This window comes from Lampris incognitus, chromosome 21, assembly GCF_029633865.1.
Source record: "Lampris incognitus isolate fLamInc1 chromosome 21, fLamInc1.hap2, whole genome shotgun sequence".
Taxonomy (NCBI): Eukaryota; Metazoa; Chordata; class Actinopteri; order Lampriformes; family Lampridae; genus Lampris; species Lampris incognitus.
Genome location: NC_079231.1, coordinates 5,002,274 through 5,025,629, shown reverse-complemented (window position 1 = coordinate 5,025,629; position 23,356 = coordinate 5,002,274). Strand labels below are relative to the sequence as shown.

Sequence of the window (23,356 nt, the reverse complement as noted above, 5' to 3'; positions counted from 1 at the left end):
AGAGAGTATGCTTACATGAAGCGAAGATAGATAGACAAACAGACACATTCATTCCTGTTGTGTGTGTCTGTGTGTGTATGTTTGTTTGTTTGTTTATGTTCTTTAGAAGATGCTGACGGACGTATGGACAAAATTCCGACTGTTCCAGAAGCCGGCCAACTTTGATGCGCGGCTGGCCGAGTGCGAGCGCGTGCTGGCCGGGGTCAAAGGGCAGCTGGGGGTGCTGGACATCCGCAGCGTGGAGCAGGACGTGGTGCAGTCTCAGCTGGAGCAATGCATGGTAGGTACCTGCTGCCATAATCAAGAGTTCAGGTCAGACTCTTTCTGTCTGTCCGTCTGTCTGTCTGTCTTTCTTTCTGTCTATCGGTCTATAAATCTGTCTATAAACCTTCCTATCTATCTCGTCCGTAACAGAAGTTGTACAAGATGCTGAGTGAAGTCAAAGGGGAGGTGGAGACCGTAATTAAAACAGGCAGACAGATTGTCCAGAAACAGCAGACCGAGCAGCCCAAGGAGCTGGATGACCGGCTGACTGCCCTTAAGCTCCTCTACAATCAGCTGGGAGCGCAGGTGAGGACAGTACGCCTCATCTACAGGGTCATATATTGAAAGAGTCATACTTGAACACAGTACGCACACATACAGAAACACACAGCAAGTAGGAATGGCAGAAAAAAAGCCCTTTGTGTGTGTGTGTGTGTGTGTGTGTGTGTGTGTATGTGTTTGTGTGTGTGTGTACATGCTGTCTTCTCGCAGGTAACAGAGAGTAAGCTGGAGCTGGAGAAGAGTCTGAAGTTATCCAGGAAACTTCGTAAAGAGCTCAACGGGCTAACAGAGTGGCTGGCTGCCACAGATGCAGAACTGACCAAGCGCTCTGCCGTGGATGGCATGCCCAGTGACCTGGAGGCTGAGGTAGCCTGGGCCCAGGTAACACAGAGGACACACACACACACACACACACATGCAGGAACACACACATACCAAAAATGTGCATATATATAGATAGATAGATAGATAGATAGATAGATAGATAGATAGATAGATAGATAGATAGATAGATAGATAGATAGATGTATATATATATATATATATATATATGCGGAAGCATGCAAAAATGTAAAATCAAAAACAACTCAAAATGTATTTACATGCCGAAGTTTCCAGTCACCGATCACAATGTTTCAGTCTAACAAGATCTTTGTCCAGGAATGAAGACATATTTGGCCTTCTTGTCTCTCCTCTCCTCGATCCTCTTTGTGCTTCCTCTCTCCACTTTGCCCCTATCCCCCCCCCGCCCTTCACCCTGTAGTCCATCCACGCGGAGACAGGCAAGCGTCAGCCACAGCTGCAGGCGGTGGTGGAACTGGCCGAGGCCCTCAAAGCCGTGCTGAGGGGCCACGGGGGCCTGGTGGACGACAAAGTCAGCCTGCTGCACTGCAACTGGATTGCAGTCACATCGAGGGCGGAGGAGTGGCTCAACCTGCTACTGGTAAACGAGAGAGAGAGAGAGAGAGAGAGAGAGAGAGAGAGAGAGAATGTGAGAGAGAATGTAAGCGAGAGAGAATTAGAGTGTGTGTGTGAAGCTGACGTCTGAGGAGAGAGACTAACTGAAAGAGAGACAGTACAGAGAAGAGAAGACGGGCTTTAAACAGTTGTAAAAGAGCAAGTGTTAATGTTTTATCTGGTGATGAGGTAATACTTGGGGGATTTGTGTGTGTTTGTTGTGTTTTGTATTTTAAGGTTTTCTTGTCCCTATCAAGACAATGACTGAGAAAAAAAGATTTTTCATTTTTCTCTTTGGTTTTCTTTTGCCCTCTGTCTGTTCCCACATATATTCCTTCTCTCTCTCTCTCTCTCTCTCTCTCTCTCTCTCTCTCTCTCTCTCTCTCTCTCTCTCTCTCTCTCTCTCTCTCTCTCTCTCTCTCTCTCTCTCTCTCTCTCTCTCTCTCTCTCTCTCTCTCTCTCTCTCTCTCTCTCTCGCTCGCTCACTCTCCTGACATCTTTTCATTGATAGTTATTTAATTTCCGGAAGATTGCTTCTATTTAGAGGGGTGTCAAATGCTCTCTCAAGAAGTTGATGCCTTCTTTTATTCATTCTACTCCACTCTCTCTCTTTTGTCTTTCTCTCGTTCTCCCTAACACACACTGTGATCACATTCTGTCTCACACATACACACACAAACACATTCACACACACACACACACACACAACACACACACACACACTCACACACACACACACACACACACACACACACACACACACACACACACACACACACACACACACTGTCTCTGCTTCTCTCCCTCTCAGGACTACCAGCGACAGATGCAGAAGTTGGATGGAGAGATGGAGGAAGTGAATGGATGGATAGATGGAGCAGAGAAGAAGATGGATGAGATTGACAGTCAGGGGCCCAATGAAGCCTTGCTCAAGGTCCGGACTTTATCTCTCAGTCTCCTTTTTCCTGCTTCATTCTGTATTTTTTTTTCGCTGGCGGTCTTGTTTTGAATTTCATTTTAGCATTAGAGGGTTTCATCCGAAGGCCTGTGTATCTTTTTGAGAAGAATAAACAGTTTCCTGAAATTCATGAGACAGTATTTTAATAATCTCACTGATCCCATCTTTATGATAGGCCCCATGCTTTAAGTAGCTACAGATATCAGTGTATCACTGTACATATCCCCTGTGCTACCTCTAATATGAAAGAGAAAAAAACGTTTTGCATGTGTTTTCAAAAAATAGTGTAAAGGTAAATTATTAATTTTTTTAACAATTTTATTTTGTGGGAAAACTACATCTTCTAAATCAGGCGGATTGCAATACACCGAGTTGGCAGTCATACCTAGCAAGATGCTATTTTGTTTGCATCTGCGTGTGTGTGTGTGTGTATGTGTGTGTGTGTGTGTGTGTGTGTGTGGGACCTCCTCCAGACTCTGCGTGCCGAGTTGGACCTGACGGGGTCTAAGGTGGAGGAGGTACGGGCACTGGCCCAGGAGCTGATGTGCACCCGGGGGGAGAACTGTCAGGCCCAGGTGGGCCCTAAAGTGGAGCAGTTCAACCAGCGCTATGACGCTATCGCACAGCGCATCACCTCTGGGCAGGTAGGAGAGAGGGAGAGATGCAGGGATCGACGGATTCATGGAAGAATTAGGAAAAAGAATGAACCCATAGATGAGTCAAGACATACTTGATTTTGTGATTAATTGACCAGCTGAGAACTGTTTACTGTTCTTTCGATGGTCTCTCTCTCTCTCTCTCTCTCTCTCTCTCTCTCTCTCTCTCTCTCTCTCTCTCTCTCTCTCTCTCTGTCTCTCTCTCTCTCGTCTCACTCTCTCGTGATACTTGATATGTTTTACCTCTGTGTATTCCAGACAGCAGCATCTGCTAAGGAGTTGGAGCAGTACCACAGTGAGGCGCAGATCTGGTTGGAGCTCCTAGAGGAGGAGGTGAAACAGGGAGAGAACCTGAAGGAAGAGGACTTTCAAGAGAACAAGGCAACACTCTCTCTCTCTCTCTCTCTCTCTCACACACACACACACACACACACAGTTTATCTTCACAATAAAAATCCATGTGCATGGTGTCAAATATGTCTGTCCATGTAGGTCTTTTGACTGAATAAACCCTATCTGTGTGTGTGTGTGTGTGTGTGTGTGTGTGTGTGTGTGTGTGTGTTCAGGACTGTGAGGAGGGCGCCGTGAAGGAGTTATTATTGAGAGGTGAGAATCTTCAAAAGCGAGCACCGGACCAGGACAAAAGAGAGCAGATCAAGCTCAAACACAACCAGCTTAATAGCAAGTACAACACTGTGAAGGTAACACACACACACACACACACACACACACACACACACACACACACACACACACGGACACATTGCACACAGTTTGAGAAACTCCTACACAAACAGAGACTATAGCTTTAAACATGATCCCAAATGTACAGTCTGTGTTGACCACCAAGGTGAAACCTGGTAGGAGCTCTGGTCTCTTACAGCCCTCACACACTGAATCAACACATCACCTGAACACAAACTGGAGAGGTAAAAGTTAGATGTCAGTACGAGACCGGTGACACGTAGATTGCCTTGAAGGTGGGGATCCAACTTGGTTTTAGGAAGCTCAGTGCAAATCTCCCAGTTGCTTTAAAGTGCTAGGTTAGCATCTGTCAGGGTCTGTCGAGCCACAACCCAGATGGATTTTCAGAACACTTCAGTCACCCGTCCAGAATAGTTTTTCACTTCTTGTTTTCATCTCACGACTGTTGTGAGCCCCTCCTTCCAAGTGACAAACTCAGTCACTTCTGATGCCTGGCGAACTTAGATACAGTGAACAGCAGTTTTTCTGAAATTATGTTTTTGTCACAGCACTATATGCGATTATTGAAATAAAAGTCGTATCGTACTGGAAAATCTCTCAGTTATGAATCCTCCCACTTACGCTGTGAATGTTCACACAACACCCACGTCCTCTCCACGGCTTTCAGAGATAACTCGCCATCACTGCTCTAAATGTGTCACGGACTAGGCACTGCTTATTGTTATGATTGCCAACATCTTCTTTTGGAAAAACTGATTAAAGTCCAAGGTCAACACATGTGTGTTCTTGCATAAAGTGCACACAAACACTTCTAATGATGATGATGATTGGTCTTAATGGAGGAACAACATGCTGTTCAACAAACAAATGATCTTAGAGAAGGGGTTGTTGGGTTTATAATTTCAGCTGTTTTGGGATTTGTGTGTGTGTGTGTGTGTGTGTGTGTGTGTGTGTGTGTGTGTGTGTGTGTGTGTGTGTGTGTGTAGGACCTGCGTGTGCTGAGGAACAGGAAGGCCCTGGCCATTGCTCCCCAGTGGTACCAGTATAGAAGGAAATCCCACGACCTGCTAGCCTGGCTAGATGACATTCAGCGCAGTGTAGACCAACTTCCTGACCCCCCCGAGGAGGAGAGGGTCAAGGTGACCACACACACACACACACACACACACACAACATGTTTTCTTTATTTCTTTCATTCTCTCCCAAATATAATGTTATCTCATGATGCTTATGATCCAAACTACAGAGTGATAATTATGTTCTCCTTCCACCTCTTTTCATCCAGCTCTCTTCCTCCGTCTCCATCTTTATCTCCGTCATTCCACTCTCTTTTGACCTCAAATTTTTTTTTTCACTCCGTCTCTCCCTTTGTTCTAACTAATCAAAAACTCCCTCATCTTTCTCTCTCTCCTTCCGTTTCAAAATGTTGTGTCTGTACTCGGCTCGCTATGGGTGTTGTACAGTAACAGCACCCAACTGGCGCCCATTTCAAAGGTGGTCATTACCCAACATGCTTTAGCACAACAAAGCACCGGAAAGCAGATATGGAAAAAATAAAATGTAGTTCATTGGTTGGATATTGCATTAGAAACACCATTTTTCCCTTGTCCCCTACTTCTTCTTTTTCCTCCTTTGGGGACATTGCTGAGTTCCATGTCTTTTGGCTCTTTTTCCACTTTTATCAGGAAATAGATTTGTCCAAATTATTTGAAAAATAACGTTTGAGATCAATTTGACATTAAAATATTCCTGTATAACCTCAAATCACTGAAAATATATTTTCACAGTAAATAAAATGCAAATACATTGTACATACTGAGGAAAGACCCTTATTGGGACTTAATGCAATTGAAACATAGTTCAGTGACTTTATGTGTCTGTGCCACCAGAAATAGTCCACAGTCATTGGCTGGAAATTCCTTGTTAAAACGGATGGTTCTGAAAAAAATTTGACCATAAAAAAACAAAAAACAAACCCCAGACACAGGCCCTGTTGATCTCCTTGACTGCCTGTGTGTTTTTCATTTCCAGATGATCACTATGACATTTCGCTAAGCGGACCTTAGCTCGCTCACTCCAGGCATACCTGCCATTGCCACGCCTGTATCGCCGAGACGCCACACTGTCTGTCTATCTGTCTGTCTGTCTGTCTGTCTGTCTGCTTGCCTTTCTGTCTGTCCCACAGTCTCAGAGTCTTTCTCACTCCATCTCTCTGCTACTTTTTGTCCCCCCCCCCCCACACACACACACACATGCCCCAGGTGGAGAATTAGGTTTAGATTTAGGTTGCCAGGGCCCCATTACAGTTTATAATTATTGTGTGTCACACACAAACTGTTCCCCAGGGCAACGATGCTATTTTGGCTCACCAAGCCTCTGTTCCTCTTTACTGTCATGTGTTTGAAAAGGTCGGCGACTGGATTCCTCTCCCACTGTAAATAAAGTCTTAAAGCAGAGTGTATCTCCTAAATATAGCACAGCTCTCCTCATTTTACATGGATTTTTTTTAAAATAAAAGCATGATATGGACTCCTTCTGCTCCTGTATGTGTATGTTTGTTAATCACTGATGACCGAGGAAAAAATTTTCCTTTTTATTTACGTGTCTTGCCTTTGTTGGATTGAAAGTGAGTGAGTGAGAGAGTGAGTGAGAGTTTCTTTCCATTGTTTGTTAATTGTTCCATCTATGAGTGTTATTGCATGTGTCTATATGAGCACATACATGTTACCTGTATGTGCATTTTGTTCTCTCTGGGGCTAGCCAATAGTGAGTGACCTCCTGGTTGATTTTGTCCAATAGGAAATTGGCTCAGAGTTCGACAAGAAGAAGGAGGAGCTTAAGGAGGTGCAGGGCTTAGCCAATCAGCTCTCAGAAGCTGGAGCCGCCAGTCTAGTGGAGCCCCGCCAACTCCAGCTCAACACACGCTGGGTTGAGGTGGAGGGCAAGTTCATACCCTTCAAAAGACAATGTGTGAGTTTCAATAGGCCTGACCTGACTGTACTTACTAACAAGAGACACGAGTCTAACGAGACAAGGTTCATAATACTAATCACCCAACTTCATAACCTTTCCAAGAGTGTGTGAGTTTCACAAGACTGGGCTGTGATATTTGTCATTAATAGACTAACTTTCCAAGTTTATTCCCTTCAAAAGAAGCGGTCCCACGTTCTCCAAATAATGCACACCTAATTATATTTTTGCTCTGTCTAACTCAGTATTTCCTGACATTATATTTACTATAGATTTAATTACTATCAACAAATACAAGTTAGATCACGAAAGTACTTAAATGTCCAATTCAGATGTGAAGTTTGACTTTGTTTTCACCAGGATAAATATAAAAAATGCTTGCGTCTAGTTATAGAAAATACACGACTTCCTCCTTCAAAATAATGTCTAGACCAGTTTGTATAAAACGTTTTACACCTCATACGGGTATCTGTTGAAAATGTTTCCTGGAAAAACTAAATACATTAAATTAGAGTTGAAAACCTTTACCGTTACTACACGAGCTAGTGCAGGTGTTGGTGGGGGGCCGGATGTGGCTATGTGTCCTGGTCGCTGTACTAGCGCCTCTTCTGGTTCGTCAGGGTGCCTGTTTGGGGGGTGGGGGGTGACCAACTTACAGCCACATTAACCAGCGTTTGGCTGCTAGCAGATGTGAACACCCACACACACACGCCTGCGAAGTCCAGATAAGTAACACAAACCAGCGTTAATCCTTTTAAAGGATGGGAATGAATTTCAATTACTGGCAAATATACATTCTTAACAGTAATGAGTATTATAAAGTTTACACTAAACATTTTTTGTTAATTGCATGCTATAATAAGTAGTATGTAATTAGGATGTCGCTAATGCCAAGTCGATAAGTCAGTATCCCTCAAAAGACCTTCACTGAATTTCACTTAACCAGATTTAATGTTTGTAACAATAAGTTTGATTTATTCTTATTCTTATACACACTTAACTATATGTATTTATACCATTTAAATACCAAGATCTGTCTCAAAATAAGTAACTTTCTCAAAGCTTACAGCATCCTACTGAATTGTATACTAGATTGTATAGTTGGTTACGTGAGTATGTTAATATTATATTATAAGGTAGTTTTAAATAGTACATAATTTGAAGATTAAACAGAACAGAAGTTGTTTTTTTTATGCCCTTTTTTTTGTTTTGTTGCTGCATTGTCCTTTATGTCTGCCATCTGCACATGTGAAGCACACTCACATGTTTGACTCTCACTGGCCCTGTTTGGTTGTATCTCACCGCATGCTAACCCGCCAACCAAACGCACAACACGCTTGCAGTTCCCCGACCAGCCTGTCCATGTATATGTATGCATTCTGTCAACCAGTTGCAATAAAACCGCACCCACGGACACAACATGGACAAAGTGTGCACCTGAAATGGCACGCTTCCGACGTGTCCGTCCAGTGTTAGGTGCTGACCGCTTTGTCCAAGTCGTGCAAACGTCAGCGGTGCGGTCCTGAATCTGGACAGGGAAGGTAGTCCTCATCAGGAGATTGTGAGAGACCAACCTGATGTAGATGTTTTAACTTTGACCTCTTTTGTCCAAATTATAACCCAAACATGTACATCTGTAGTTTCAGTAGGGGACATCTGCTGCGTTTGGCCTCTGATCCGGTATCCCCATTAAAATTAGTGTAGCGGTCTATTCCGTTGCCTACCAACATGGGGCTCGCCGGTTCGAATCCCTACAGACGCAATTGGTCATGTCTGCGGGTGGGAAGCCGGATGTGGGTGTGTGTCCTGGTCGCTGCAGTAGCGCCTCTTCTGGTCGGTCGAGGCGCCTGTTCGGAGGGTAGGGGGAACTGGGGGGGAATAGCGGGATTCTCCCACGTGCTACCGACCCACCCCCCCGGTGAAACTCCTCACTGTCAGGCGAAAAGAAGCGGCTGGTGACTCCACATGTTTCGTAGGAGGTATGTGGTAGTCTGCAGCCCTACCCGAATCGGCAGAGGGGGTGGAGCAGCGACCGGGACGGCTCGGAAGAGTGGGGTAGTTGGCCAAGTACAATTGGGGAGAAAATAAAAATCTTGGCGCCACTCTCAATCTACCTCTCCTTACACAACTGTTACCCTGAATTCAAAAGGACACGTCTCAGTCCACAACTGGGTCCCAAATCAAAAGATGTGTATGTGTGTGTGTGTTTGTGTGTGTGTGTGAGAGAGAGAGAGAGAGAGAACAGGTCATATTGTTTGTATATTACTATGATTGTAGGTATACAAATACTGTGTGTCTTTCAGTTCCACACCGGGCTAACTCCGTAGCGAGTGGCTGTTATCATGTCCAGGAGCCGTTCAGACACATTACAGGCAGCACATGTTTGCCACTAAGTCTGTTTACAAAGTTCAGTTGGTGGTGTGTATCTCACCGTCTACTCACTAAAGGGTCCTGGTTGAAAAATAGAACAGAGGCTTGGCCCCTGTGAGAGCATCACATCCAGTGTGGCAGAGCTCACGTCTGCCTCAGACACGCCACTCACAGTTAGCGGCAAGGAAAGGTAGGGTGAAAATGTTGGGCTCTTATGTCACATCAGAGCCAAACACACACACACGCGCATGCATGCGCTTGTCAGAGGCTGCAAAACACGGTCTTTTGTGACACTTGTGTATATTTGCTTTTTAAGGCCAGCTGATATTTCAGTGCTGAGTTGCCGATGAGCTGAAAGTCAGCGCGGCAGGACGCGTGTGTGATGCCATCAGATTACACAGCCCCCTCACTCCAGAGGATAACCCGACTTCTCATGACTGATCATGCTTCTCCTCAATTGCGCTTGGCCAACTACCCTATTTTGCGAGCCGTCCCCTCTGCCGATCCAGGGATGGCTGCAGACTACCACATGCCTCCTCCGATACATGTGGAGTCGCCAGCCGCTTCTTTTCACCTGACAGAGAGGAGTTTCGCCAGGGGGGGGGGCGTAGTGCGTGGGGGGGGGCTCACGCTGTTCCTCCCACTCCCCCACCCCCCAAACAGATGCCCCAACCGACCAGAGGAGGTGCTAGTGCAGCAACCAGGACCACATCCGGCTTCCCACCCGCAGACACGGCCAATTGTGTGTGTAGGGACCAAGCTGGAGGTAACACGGGGATTCGAATCGGCGATCCCTGTGTTGGTAGGCAACGAAATAGACCGCTACGCAATTTGTCTTTTCTCTGACCTAGCACAGCACATCCCATTCACGTTATCTATTCAAAACACTTTTCTTTGCCCTCAACTACTGACACGTACAGCAGAGCAGCAACCGACTTGTCATTGTGCGACCGGAGTCAGGTTGCAGCAGGCACCTGCTGAGGAGAAATGAGCAGACCAGCGCGTTTACCTCCCAGCAGCCCTCTGACTCTCGGCTTTCGACAGGAGATGAAGTGGCAGAGGCATTTTCATAACTGTCGCTGACGGAGAGTCGTTTCTATTGCACTTCACGGTCGCAGAAAATGCGCCACCCAAAAGCTGTTTTTACTGCCATCCGTGTGCCCTGAGATGATGAAACTTAACCCAGCGGAGGGAACTCTAACTCGGCGCCATCGTCCAGGAGCGGTGTCGCTCTTTTAATGGCGCGTAACATGACAGTGTTGCTTTGTGTACTCTACACTAGTAATCCTCAGTTGTGCGCCATGGAGAGAGACACTAGTTTATTGGGCACAGCCGGGAAAAGTGGTGGATTCCTGTGCGGCCTACTACTGAGAACCGTCTGGAAAGCAAACAGTTTTCGGTCTTTCCAGTCTTCCCTCAGATTTGTTGAACAAGTGACACTGTATTTGGGGAAAAAAAACAAAACAAAACAAAAAACTGATTGTCAAATTTGTAGAGGTGGTTATTATTTTTGCAGTAGGAGAATGGTTCGCCGTTTAGCTCTTTATTCATGAACTGAATTCCAACGACAGTGGCGTTGGACATGACCGTGATTTACAGTAAACAAATATGACTGTTTTGGAAGGAGGTTGGATGCTTGAATGTTTGTGCAGGCCAACCAATTCGATTTGAACTTTCTGCGTGACAAAGACGGCGTGGGAGAATCTCATTTTCCCATTTTAGGCAGTCGTGAAAAAAATACGTGGCCTGATATCATGATATAATGTAATGTAATATAATATATAATAAGGCGGCATGGCAACGCAGTGGTTAGCGCAGTCGCCTCACAGCAAGGAGATCCTGGGTTCGAGCCCCGGGGTAGTCCAACCTTGGGGGTCGTCCCAGGTCGTCCTCTGTGGGGAGTTTGCATGTCTGCGTGGATTTCCTCCCACAGTCCAAAGACACGTAGTTCAGGTTAATCGGCCATACTAAATTGTCCCTAGGTGTGAATGTGTGGGCCCTGTGATGGCCTGGCGGCCTGTCCAGGGTGTCTCCCCGCCTGCCACCCAGTGACTGCTGGGATAGGCTCCAGCATCCCCACAAACTGAAATCGGATAAATGGCTCGGATAATGATGGCTGGACTTCATCGTCAGTCTAAAATGAGCAGTTTCTATGTCTTGTTTCTCAAGCAGCTTTATGTGCTATACTTAAATGTAGTGTCTACATCAAACTGTGTGCACGCCGAGGTTTCACTGTCACTTCCTGTAGTGTCTACTTCTAATTATCGGCGATAACATGAGCTGAAACTCCAGATCTGTGCCCCAAACTGCTAAAATCTCATGTGTTGGCTTGTGTTGTGTGTGAATCTAGCCTTGCTACACTGCCTGTTATGATAGACTATCCAGCATGTGTGTGTGTGTGTGGGTGAAGTTATTTTAATGTTTTTGTGTTTTTTGCTGACCTTTCTTTTTTACTTTTTGTGTGATTCTTTGTGTGTCTGTTTGTGTGTGTACGTGTGTTAATGCCTGTTTGACTCGTCGTGCTTTTGTGTGTGTGTGTGTGTGTGTGCGGGTGTCCGTGTCGGTGTGCGAGTGTATGTATACGTTTCTGTGTGCATACTTATTTCCGTTTGTGTGTCTGTTCTTGTCTGTACGTTTCTCTGTCTGTGAGAGTGCGCGTACGCTTTTCTCATTGTGTATGCGTGCATGTATTTGTGCATTTATTGTGTGTGTCTGTACTCTTGTATGGGTGTGCACACACACTTGTGTCTCTCTATCTGTGCCTGTGCATATATATGTGTGCCTGTGTGCGTGCGTGTGTGCGTGTGTGTGTGTGTGTGTGTGTGCGCGCAGGAGTATCTGACAGAGCTGCAGATGTTGCTGCGTTTGGTGTCGGAGGCAGACTTCAAGCTGAACTCCCCTGAATACTGGCCAGCCGTTTACTACAACCTGCCTCAGCAGGAAGACTGCATTAAGGTCAGCACAGCGCCGTAACACAGACCGTGGCGGCACCCTGTACTTTTCCACTCTAACCTTTCAGAACCCGACCACACGGGTTGAAACGCCGGGTCAGAAGTGGAGAAATGTTACTCGTCATGGCAAGAAGTCTTTGTATTGCTTCCCCCTTTTTTTTCTTTTATAGGTTCATTCGGTGTGTTTTAGACTTTTTAATTTGGCATTTTGAGCTTTCGAACGGGATGCCATGTTGAAGAGATCGAGGATTATTATGTAATGCTGTAACTTATTTTCTTATTTTTGGAATTATTAATTCTGGGCGGCGTGGTGGCGCAGTGGTTAGCGCGGTCGCCTCGCAGCAAGAAGGTCCTGGGTTCGAGCCCCGGGGTAGTTCAACCTCCGGGGTCATCCCAGGTCGTCCTCTGTGTGGCGTTTGCATGTTCTCCCCGTGTCTGCGTGGGTTTCCTCCGGGTGCTCTGGTTTGCTCCCACAGTCCAAATACATGCAGGTCAGGTGAATCGGCCTGAATTGTCCCTAGGTGTGAATGTGTTGGCCCTGTGATGGCCTGGCGGCCTGTCCAGGGTGTCTCCCCGCCTGCCGCCCAGCGACTGCTGGGATGGGCTCCAGCATCCCCGTGACCCCGAGTAAGGATAAGCGGTTTGGATAAGGGATGAATGAATAATTCTGAACAGTGAATTTTGATTGACGTTGTCCTCCCCATACACACATCCATATGCAACCAAACCTGCAGGAGGTGAAAGGGAGCATTGAGAAGATGCAGGGCCCAGTGGAAGGGGCTTTGGCCAAGAGAGAGGAGGTGGTGTCTGTGGCCCGGCCTCTGGAGGGCCAGAAGATCCAGGAAACCGCTATGCTCCTCAATACCAACTGGGACAAACTGAACAATCTCTACAAAAACAGACTGAAGTAAGTAAGGAGAGAGGATGGAGTAGAGAGGGTCGGACAGTCGGAAGTATTGGATGGATGATGGATGGATGGAGGCACGGATGGATGACGATACAACATTCCACAAACTAAAAGTCAGCAAGCTCTGTTAGAGTAAGGAGGGGGGAAGAAAAAAACAGACAGAGAAGAAAGATCAAGGAAAAACGGAACAAACAAAATAATGGGGAAAAATTGTTGAAATGTGTGTTTGTTCAGATACAAATGTATGCTTGTGTTTCTGTGTGCATTGTCCCTTTGTTGTGTCAATCCACCCAGACGCTGGGAGGAGTCCAACTCCAAGTGGCAGAAGTTTGTTTCGGACCGGAAGGCTCTGGAGGACTGGCTGGGAGAGGCCGAGAGCGCTCTGAAACTATCTGAAACTGACCCAGCACCACACAGGCAGCACCTCAGGGTAAAACACACACACTACACGCACACACACGCACACACAGAGGGATACGCAAATACTCATGTACAGTCTCACATGAACAAAGGAGTCCTGAGAGACACACAAACCCAGTATCTACTCACACAGGTACACGTATTTGCACATGTGTGTTCTCCTAAACAGAGGGAAACACACACATACATGCACTCTCATGCACACACACACACGCACAGGGATCATCAGTTATACAAAACCACATTCTATGACACGCATACATGTGTGTATGATGTGCTCACACACAAACACCCTCCAGTTCGGGGACATATCCATGGACTCGACCACTGCAGGGGCGCAACACAACAAACACATGAATACATACACAGAGAGCAAAAATATGTAAGGAGACATGACTATTAACTCACATAAACACACAACACAGCGTTGCATTGTGATAGAGAGGACAACTCAACGCCTAAAAGGTTGTGAGTTCCATTCTCCTAACTGGAGGGTTTGTTTCGTTAATGAGCTTTTCAGGGCTATCACAGCTCCACTGCCTAAGTAAGTCTGGACCGGGCACTGAACCCTAAACCACTCCAGAGGGGCTGCACTACCGCTGAACCCTTTAGTTTCACACAGCGTGTCTTAGAGAAATAAACATGTTTAGCCACTTCCTTGTGTGTGTGAAGTTGCGATAATGTGCAAAGGAAAAAAAACACCACCCACCATTGCACCTAATTAACTCTGTTCCTTGCATACATTAATTTCTACTTTCCTGCAAACATCCAGCAGCGCTGCTGACTTACAGTACTGTGTGACAGCATCCACTGAGATGAAATTGCTGTGTTTCTAGTAGTGCAGTTAGACACCATACAAATTTCACAGTTTCATTTTTTAGGCCGTATATAACAATATTATGTCACTGGATTTGACATTTCAGTGTTGTTAAAAAACAGAGTTTTAGTGAAAGGAAAAGGGATTAATAGCAGGGAAGAACAATGGGCTCTCTCTCCCTCAGCAATACTGGAGGGAAAGACTAGGAGGGGTGTTTTCACAGTTGCTGCCTTGTTTAGTTTGAGCGGTGTTCAGGTAGACTTTCAATGGATGTGGTTAGCTTATGTTTTGGCCTTGCATTTTAAATAATCTTGTAGGGGTGGGGGGAGGGGGAGGGGGGGTGTATATGTGCATGTGTGCATATTCAGATATGTCCAATCCACTTTGGATTGCTGTGATCAACTCTAACTGTCCACCTGCACAGAAGTACAGGCTGGTGGAGTCCAAGTGCCACCCGTGTGCCAGCTTTTGTGTGTGTGTGTGTGTATGGGATTGGCAGGTAGTAGGAGTGTGGGTACATGTGGCAGCTGCCACTGAAAGCACCGGCTGGCCCCTCTCTCTGTCTCACACACACACACACACACACACTGCAACACCCCACCTCTTTGAAAGTTGTTTTTGGGGTACTTGGGTACAATACAATTGTGTTATATTTAGTCCATGTACAAGTTACCTTCCATCCATCACACAATATACAGCAAAACAAATTTTTTTCTGTTCAGGCTTTTGAACATGTGTTTTGCCTGACAATCAGCTACTGAATTCATTTCAAACTGATGAATATCCATTTTAAAAAAGTAAATAGCAAAGATAAATGTTGCTGAAGTTCAGTTTTCATGTTTGTTTCAGTACCTTTAGAATAAACATCAGATGATGTAAACCAAGTGATAACAGATCTGATCGTCTGTGCTGATTTATTTTGTTTTTTTCCTCCCCTGCGTTCATTATTCTTTATTAAAGGAAATCCTTTTTGAAAGCGGTTTTGTGTTTCCAGCACCTTTGTCCTCCTGCTGTGTGGACTGTTTGTTTCATAGGTAGAAGTTATATACTGGAATAAACTGGTATATATGGGCCTATATTGTTCACTAATGAATAATTATAGGGCCATATCAAGCCTCCCATTTCTAAGTAAAATCACCGAAAAAAGCAGCTAAACTACTTCTTGGCACTAAACAACTGTTTTGATGTTTTCCAGTCAAGATTTCGACCACACCACAGCACTGAGACTGCTCTTGTTTAGGTCTTCAATTACATCCACTTAAACACAGATAGTGGCAAAGTTTCAGTCCTGGTATTATTGGTTCTCAGTGCTGCATTTGACACAGTCAACTACAACATATTACTAAACCGATTGGAAAACTGGGTAGTGCTTTTTGGCACAGTACTAAACTGGTTTGAATCCTACTTAAAGGACAGGGACTACTTTGTGTCTATCTGAGTGGACAAAAATTACCTGTGGAGTTCCCCAAGGCTCCATTCTGGGGCCGCTTCTGTTTGACATCTTTATGCTCCCACTAGTTCAGATTATGAAAAGAACAAAATATGTTATCATAATTATCCAGATGACACACAGATTTGCATAACCATATCACCAGGGGACAATAATCCCATACAATAGCTGAATGAGTGCATTGAACAAATCAACGATTGGATGTCTCAGAATTTTCTTCAATTAAACAAAAATAAAACTGAATTATTGTCTTTGGAGCCAAGGAAGAATGATTAAAAGTCAGCACTCTGCTAGTCAGTAATGTCAAAAACCACAAACCAAGCCAGACTCAGACCTGAATTTCAGTAGCCTCATTAAGATAATTACAAAGTCAGCCTACTATCACCTGAGGAATATATCAAAAATTAAAGGATTTATGTCTCAGCAGGATTTGGAAAAAGTTGTCCATAGATTTATCTTCAGTTAACTTGACTACTGTAAAGGAATCTTTACAAGTCTCTAAAAAATTGATCAAACAACTGCAGCTGATTCAGAACGCTGCTGCTTGAGTCCTTACTAAGACTAAAAAAGTGGATCACATCACTCAGTTCTGAGGTCTTTACACTGACTCCCTGTCCATCAAATAATAGATTTTAAAATACTGCTCTTGGTTTATAAAGCACTGAAGGGTTTAGGGCCAGAATACATTTCGGATCTTCTGCTACACTGTGAACCATCCAGAACTCTCAGATCATCTGGGATAGGTCTAATTTCCCCAAAGTCAAAACTAAACATGGAGAGGCAGCTTTCAGTTTTTATGCACCAAATATCTGGGGGAAAAAACCCAGAAAACTGCAGGTCTGCTGCAACTCTGTTCTTTTAAATCAAGGCTGTAGACTTTCCTCTTTGCCTTTGCCTTTTGATCTTACACGGCACTGTAACTTTTATTTGTTTTTAAATATATTTTTATTGCCTTATGTTGCTTTTACATTTTGTGGTAATGCATTTTATGTTTTATGTAAAGCACTTTGAATAGCCTTGTCGCTGAAATGTGCTATACAAATACATTTGCCCTGCCTATACACCCATTAATTGTTATACATACTATCAAGCTGGATGAGTGAGATGGAGACTCTGGCTTTTTAAATTTTTTCAGATTTGGTGCACAGCTCTATATTTAAAACACAAACCATTTTCTCAGAGCGGGTATCAGTCTCATAGGAAATTAAACTCCTCATTTGTCTGCAAAAATAATAATTGCAGTGAGACAGCGTCCAATTTAGGCCATGCTGTAATTGCAGTATTTTTGTTGATGCAAACAACTTTTAAACCAACTATAAGGTCTATATATGCATAAATGTGTGTGTGTGTGTGTGTGTGTGTGCGTGTGCGTGTGCACATGTGTTTGTGTGTGTGTGTGCGTGTCTAGGGTTTGATGGAGGCCATCCCGTGTCAGGAGGTTGTTCTTGACAGGGTAAATACAACAGGGGAAGATATCGCCCAGCTAAGTGCACCAGACGATGCCGCACAGCTCCGAACACAAGTCAAACTGCTCAACACACGCTGGTACAGCATCTGCCAGCAGCTCAAAGAGCGCAAAAGGAGGTGTGTGATGGCGGTCATTTACTTATCTACCTATGCACATACATAACGACCTACTTACATACCTGCTAGTCTGACCAATCTATGTAGCTGTCTAACTATTCTATATTATCCCATCTTATACTATCCTATCTTCTCCTATCCTATCCTATCCTATCCTATCCTATCCTATCCTATCCTATCCTATCTTCTCCTATCTTGTCCTATCCTGTCTTGTCCTATCCTATTGTGGCAAGACTGTTTTCGAGAGGGAGGGACAGACGCAGAGTAGGCGGTGTAACCGAGGCTTTATACATGAGCCAGTGCACTCAGGTGCTAGAGCTGCTCTCCGGCTATCCCCTTTCAAAGCTTTCTCCCTCCCTCCCTCTCCCTCCCGCTCTCTCTCTCTGTCTCTCTCTCTCCCCCTCCTCTCTCTCTCTCTTGCTTTACTGCCTTGTTCCGCTATGCATGTGTCAGTCAGTGTGTGTGCAGGGCCCAGCTTCACTGCAGAATATAAAGAGCAGTAGTTAGTTGGCACACCTGAGGCTTGATTGCTATTGCACGTCAGCTCTCCCGTGACCCATGCCCCCTCTCTCTCTGCTTGCAGCCAAGGCTAAACCATAACCCACTACTACACCTATCCTGGCCTATCCAATCCTATCCTATCTTATACTATACTAGCTTATCCTGTCTTAACCGATCATATCCTATCAACTTCATCTGTCAAACTGTCTGTCAAATTGTTTATATAATACTCTATCTATCTATCTGTCTATTTTTTTTACAAGCTAGCCAATTAATAATGTTTTTCTCTCTCTCTCTCTCTCTATCGCTCTCTCACCCCCAAGGTCTTCAGAGGCACGTTCAGCTGCAGCAGAGTTTCAGGAGGACATGGGATCCCTCCTTTGTTGGTTGGGCCAGGCCGAGGGTGTATTGGCCATTCCACTGCAGCCTGCAGAACCACAACACATCAAGGACACTCTGGAGAAAGTCCAGGTAGGACGTGAGACACACCGGGCCAGAGTCACACAACACAACCTACAATGAGACTTTTGATTCTCCACTGAGTGTTTCTGTAGCTTTGGGCATGCGCACGCGTGTGTGTGTGTGTGTGTGTGTGTGTGTGTGTGTGTGTGTGTGTGTGTGTGTGTGTGTGTGTGTTTCACTTAATTTTATTGAAATTAACAATATTAATTACTTCATGAACTAATTGAGTAATTGACATATCCTAGATAATAAAATGTTTTTTTGTGAAATTCACCCTTGAAATAATACTTTCATTTTGTATTTTTTTGTGTGTTTGCAGGTGTGTGTGTGCATTGACATGTGCACACACCATATGTTTAATTCAATCAAGCTGGTATTTTATGCTTGACTGAGCAGAAACAATGCTTCATTGTAAATATTGCTCGTTAAAACACTCATTTGTGTGTGTGTGTGTGTGTTTTTCAGGCACGTGTGGAGGAGCTTCCTGGTAAGAAGAGGACAGTTGAGGATCTGAATTTGAGACACAAACAGCTGACACTCCCTGCCGATAAACAGAAAGACATCAAGGTTGTCAACACTCGCTGGGCTCAGGTGAGCGCCACCGCTGTGACCATGTGTACCGCAGGCAGAACACGCTTACACACAGAGGCATTGTCTTGTTGAGGTGTCACGACAGTTTGGCCTTTGAATTGGAAAACTCTTCAGTTTGTGTCATGACACTGTAGGCTCTGCACGGAAAATTGCTTGTTTAAATGGTCGCTGTTAAGAAGGACTTTCATAGCATTTCACCAAGATGAAGAAATAGAAGGCAGGTAGGGGCAAGTTTGAAGAATTTAAATTGTTGCGACTAACAAACAGATATGACAGAACAAACATAACAGTCCTTTACAAGCAAGCAGATATCACCGCCGTTTGCCAGTATCATCACAGATGTCAGTAAGTCAAACAAAAGAGACAGTGTTCAGGACCGTAGCTTTAACTAGACCTTTGAGGTCACGCTTTACAGCGTACTCAAAACAATCAGTGACGTTTTCTGCTGTGCCCAAAATCCTTTCCGCGGGGTAGAGCCTTGCTGTCTCGTTTCTTTTCTAGCATCCAGACTGGAAGGAGAAAGTGCAGAAATTTCTTAACAGATGTCTCACCTTTGTTTAGGTTTCCAAGAACCTCCCTGAGCGTCAGCTGGAGATCGAGGGCTTGTTACGTGAGCTGGAGAAGCTGAAGGACCAGCTGGACGGCCTGTCAGCTTGGGCCTCCAGAACCAGAGACAAACTGGAGCAAAGCCCGGTGGAGGTGGAGCCCAAGGTAGCACACACACAGCTTGTCACCATCACCTGCAACACACACACACACACACACACACACACACCACAATAGGATGTTCAACATCGGCAGTTTTATCCATGAACCAGATAAAATATTTGCATAAACGTTCTTGGGAAAACTGAATTCTTTTACAAATATTCACTCATAGATGTCTGATTTTTTTCCGCCGTACATGAATATTAAGTATTTTGAAATAAAACAGGTCACATTAATAATTAATTGGTTTCTCGGTTGTCGGCCAGCTCATCGAGGAAGTGCAAGTCAAACAGCCAGAGGTGGAGTCAGCTTTGGAGCGAGCCAACCAGCTTTACAAAGACAATCATCCAAACCAGCCAGAGAAGGTGAGGAACATCAGGGAACTCTCTTAGAGCTTTTTTCACGGGAAGGCAAACATCAGCCTCGTTGATTAAAGATCATAATTTGCTTAAGCTACTGACAACCTTTGCTAATAAGGGTTCACAAATGGCGATTGACCTCTCCAAAGTCCAAAAATCCACTTGAACCTAAGTTTTAGCTCGGGTAGTTCTCGTAGCTGCTTGGCAATCTTGTCAAAGCTCTTTGTTTATATCTGCCTTATTGTCCAGCAAATGGCTGTTATGAAGATTTAAAATGCTGTGCACCAAATAATGTTTTCCCAAGGAAGTCCCACTCGACTGTAACCATTAAAATAAGTAACGGCTAAAGCGGCAGATATCTTGCAACACGAGTTTTTCCAAGCCCGAGTGTATATAAACTGAATTGTCAATGCCGCTTTCTATACACGTATTTATGTGTTTATTTGTGTGTGTGTGTGCGCACTGCCAGGTGAAATATGGCAAGCTAAAGGAGGACTGGACCGTGATCCTGGAGCTGCTGAGGCAGCACAAGGAGAGAATGGCTGCTCCTCTGGTGGCCAAGAAAGCCAGTAAGAGCTTTACTTCTCTTTCCAGGCCTGTCTTTTTTGGTGTTTGTGTGTGTGTGTGTATTCAATGTCTGATTAAATGTTATCAACAATCAGGGATATTGTTATTATGGTATGTATGCACAGGTTTGAGTTGTGTAGTGTGTTTTTTGACAGTACACCTGTCCATATAATTGTCAGTCAGAACTGAAGTTAGGGTTAACTTCATCGCCTGTATTTTTATTTCCCATGCACTGCTCATTTTACTGTATAACTGTTTGTTTGTTTGTTTGTGTGTGTGTGTGTGTGTGTGTGTGTGTGTGTGTGTGTGTGTGTGTACACACGTGTGCACGCATGCATCCTAGGTGAGTCTTTGACAGGAAGTTCCCAGCCAGAATCTGCGGCACTAGCCCAGTTCAACAAGTCCTGGGCTGAGCTCACCGACTGGCTGACTATGCTGGATAACATGGTGCAAAACAAGCGAGTGGTGGTGGCCGACCTGGATGACATCAACGACAACATCAGCAAGCTCAAGGTCAGGGTTCAAGGGTCACCGACTGTTAGAACACTAAGATCTCGAATCTGCATCAGCTACTTTAAGTGAGAACCGAAGTGGCCGAATGGACTCAATTGACTTTGACCCACTTAGATTTTGAATTGAAACTTAGACCTTAGATTATAAGATAATGTCTGTTTCCAAAATAGTTCACCTTTAAGATGCCACTGTGTGCTATTGATATATTCCAACAATGACCTAGAAACAAACTGAAAAATGATATAACCGGACCTCAATATGTGAAAGTATGTAAAATAATTGGTAGAGATGCGTGGATTTATTTGCAGTAAATGTTGAAAATCTTCACTCTTGGGACCGTACAGCAGTGGCATGAGAAAAATCTGACACAACCAAATTAACTTATTTCATTTTATATGACAGCCTGGTGGCCTGTCCAGGGTGTCTCACCGCCGCAGGATAAGCGATTTGGATAATGGATAATGGATTTCTATTTTAGCAGGGTTTTTTTGTGTTTGTAGCGATAGTTTGGTAGCTAATGTTTGCTTTATTTGTGTTTGCTGAGTTGTTTTACCTTTTTCATCTTGATAGGTTTGGATTACATTTGATGTTCCACCAGTTTTCTCCTCCCCTATCCAACTGGCTTTTCACAGGGCAACTTGCTTTATCTGTCCATTTTTATTTTTTCTAACTGCAACAAATAGCAGCTAAGATAAATTAAAATAAGATAAGGCAGTGACTGAACTACACTGCACACCCTTAGACGTCTTAGTTTGAACATCACAACCATGTTTTACAATTAAAGCAAATCAAATTCTCTAGAAGTAAATTCGTAAACCGACAAATACATTTCAAAATCCCCAATGCCATACCGGGCTACAGTCCATACCACTTAAAGTGTGGTAGTAAATAAGAAAATGAATTGACCAGTAATATTGTTTTCAAATTGTGTTTTGTTTTTGTTTTTTCAGTCTTCGTTGCAGGAGTTGGATCAGCGTCGTCCCCAGCTGGAGAGGCAAATCACTGCAGCTCAGAACCTGAAGAACAAGACCAGCAACCAAGACACCCGTAACGCCATCACAGAGCGCAGTATGCCGTACCACACACACACACACACACACACACACAGGCACACGTGCTGCAGTTGTGATCTCTTGAGAGGGATAATGGTGACTGTGTATCAATAGCCTGTACCAGGGAGTAAAACTATTGAATACCCATTAAAATACTTTTAAACAAAGTGACCTTGGATAACCTTTACCTGTTAAACTTTGGTGTTGTTGGTCAAGTAGCTTTGGTGTCTTGTTTAACTGTTTTAGTGTGTCTGCTTGTATGCTTGATGGTTTACCTCTTTATTTTTGCTGGTGTAGTCGACAGGCTTCAGGCCCACTGGGAAGATTCCCAGACCAAACTCTCAGACAGGACAAAGCAGCTTCACAACATGGTGCAGGACTCCACCGACTGGTTGGAGGCCAAGAAGCGGGTGGAGCCCCTTATCAAACGGGCCAGTGACAGACTGGAGTCCTGGCAGGAGATCTCCTACACAGTAGACGCACTGAAGAAACAAAATGCTGAACTAAAGGTGGGATGTGCGCAAACACACAGACGCACACTTACACACACACACAGATACATACACTGTGCACATAAACATAAGCACACACAATGCAACAAAATGTGCAAAAAGTTTGAAAGCGACAAATTTACTGCCATAGTAAACACAGTAACACAATGAAACAGTCTTGCGTGGGCTGATGATGCTCTCTTATCTGATGTAACGACAGCGCCTACATTTTTTAAGTCGATGCACATGATGAAATCCACAACCAAGTGGTAAAACACACCCGTCAGAGTTGGTAAGGAAATTAGGGGAGTGATAGCAACCCTGTAGCAGGGAACTGGAACTCGAATGAATGAATGAATGAATGAATGAATGAATGAATGAATGAATGAATGAATGAATGAATGAATGAATGAATGAATGAATGAATAAACATGTGTATGTATACATTATTCCAGAGTTGTATGGATTTTGGACATGATGTGATCTTTGGTGATCCTGTGTGCCTAAAACACAGTTTCATCTCATCTCACTTTGTCTGTCTCCTTCTCTTTTTTCTCCTTGCTACCTATCTGTCCTTATTTTCTCATACCATCTACCTGCCCCTCGCTCTCTTTTCATTCCTTCCATTCGATCTCTCTTTCTCCCAGCTAATGTCTTACAATCCATCCAACTCTTGCTCCTCTCCCTTTATCTGTCTGTCCGCTGTATCCCTCCGCTTTCTACTTTTTGGTTGTATTGTGGGATGTCTTCCGAAGGAATATTGAAGTAAAAAATCTGTCCTCTCTCTCTCTCTCTCTCTCTCTCTCTCTCTCTCTCTCTCT

The 23,356-nt window shown here is 44.4% G+C and overlaps 1 protein-coding gene across 1 annotated transcript in view; it reads left to right on the top strand.

The window, feature by feature from the left end:
* Positions 1-23,356, top strand: part of LOC130131754 (dystrophin-like) — a 184,191-nt gene that overhangs the window by 87,554 nt on the left and 73,281 nt on the right. The window contains 22 exon segments of the mRNA XM_056301551.1: positions 107-280; positions 415-570; positions 757-927; positions 1,310-1,489; positions 2,315-2,437; positions 2,935-3,105; positions 3,376-3,498; positions 3,684-3,818; positions 4,809-4,961; positions 6,622-6,792; positions 11,995-12,117; positions 12,848-13,020; positions 13,315-13,450; positions 17,116-17,291; positions 18,116-18,263; positions 18,720-18,845; positions 19,407-19,556; positions 19,820-19,918; positions 20,382-20,481; positions 20,823-20,992; positions 21,943-22,060; positions 22,342-22,564. Of these exon segments, the coding sequence (XP_056157526.1) occupies positions 107-280; positions 415-570; positions 757-927; positions 1,310-1,489; positions 2,315-2,437; positions 2,935-3,105; positions 3,376-3,498; positions 3,684-3,818; positions 4,809-4,961; positions 6,622-6,792; positions 11,995-12,117; positions 12,848-13,020; positions 13,315-13,450; positions 17,116-17,291; positions 18,116-18,263; positions 18,720-18,845; positions 19,407-19,556; positions 19,820-19,918; positions 20,382-20,481; positions 20,823-20,992; positions 21,943-22,060; positions 22,342-22,564 (3,299 nt within the window).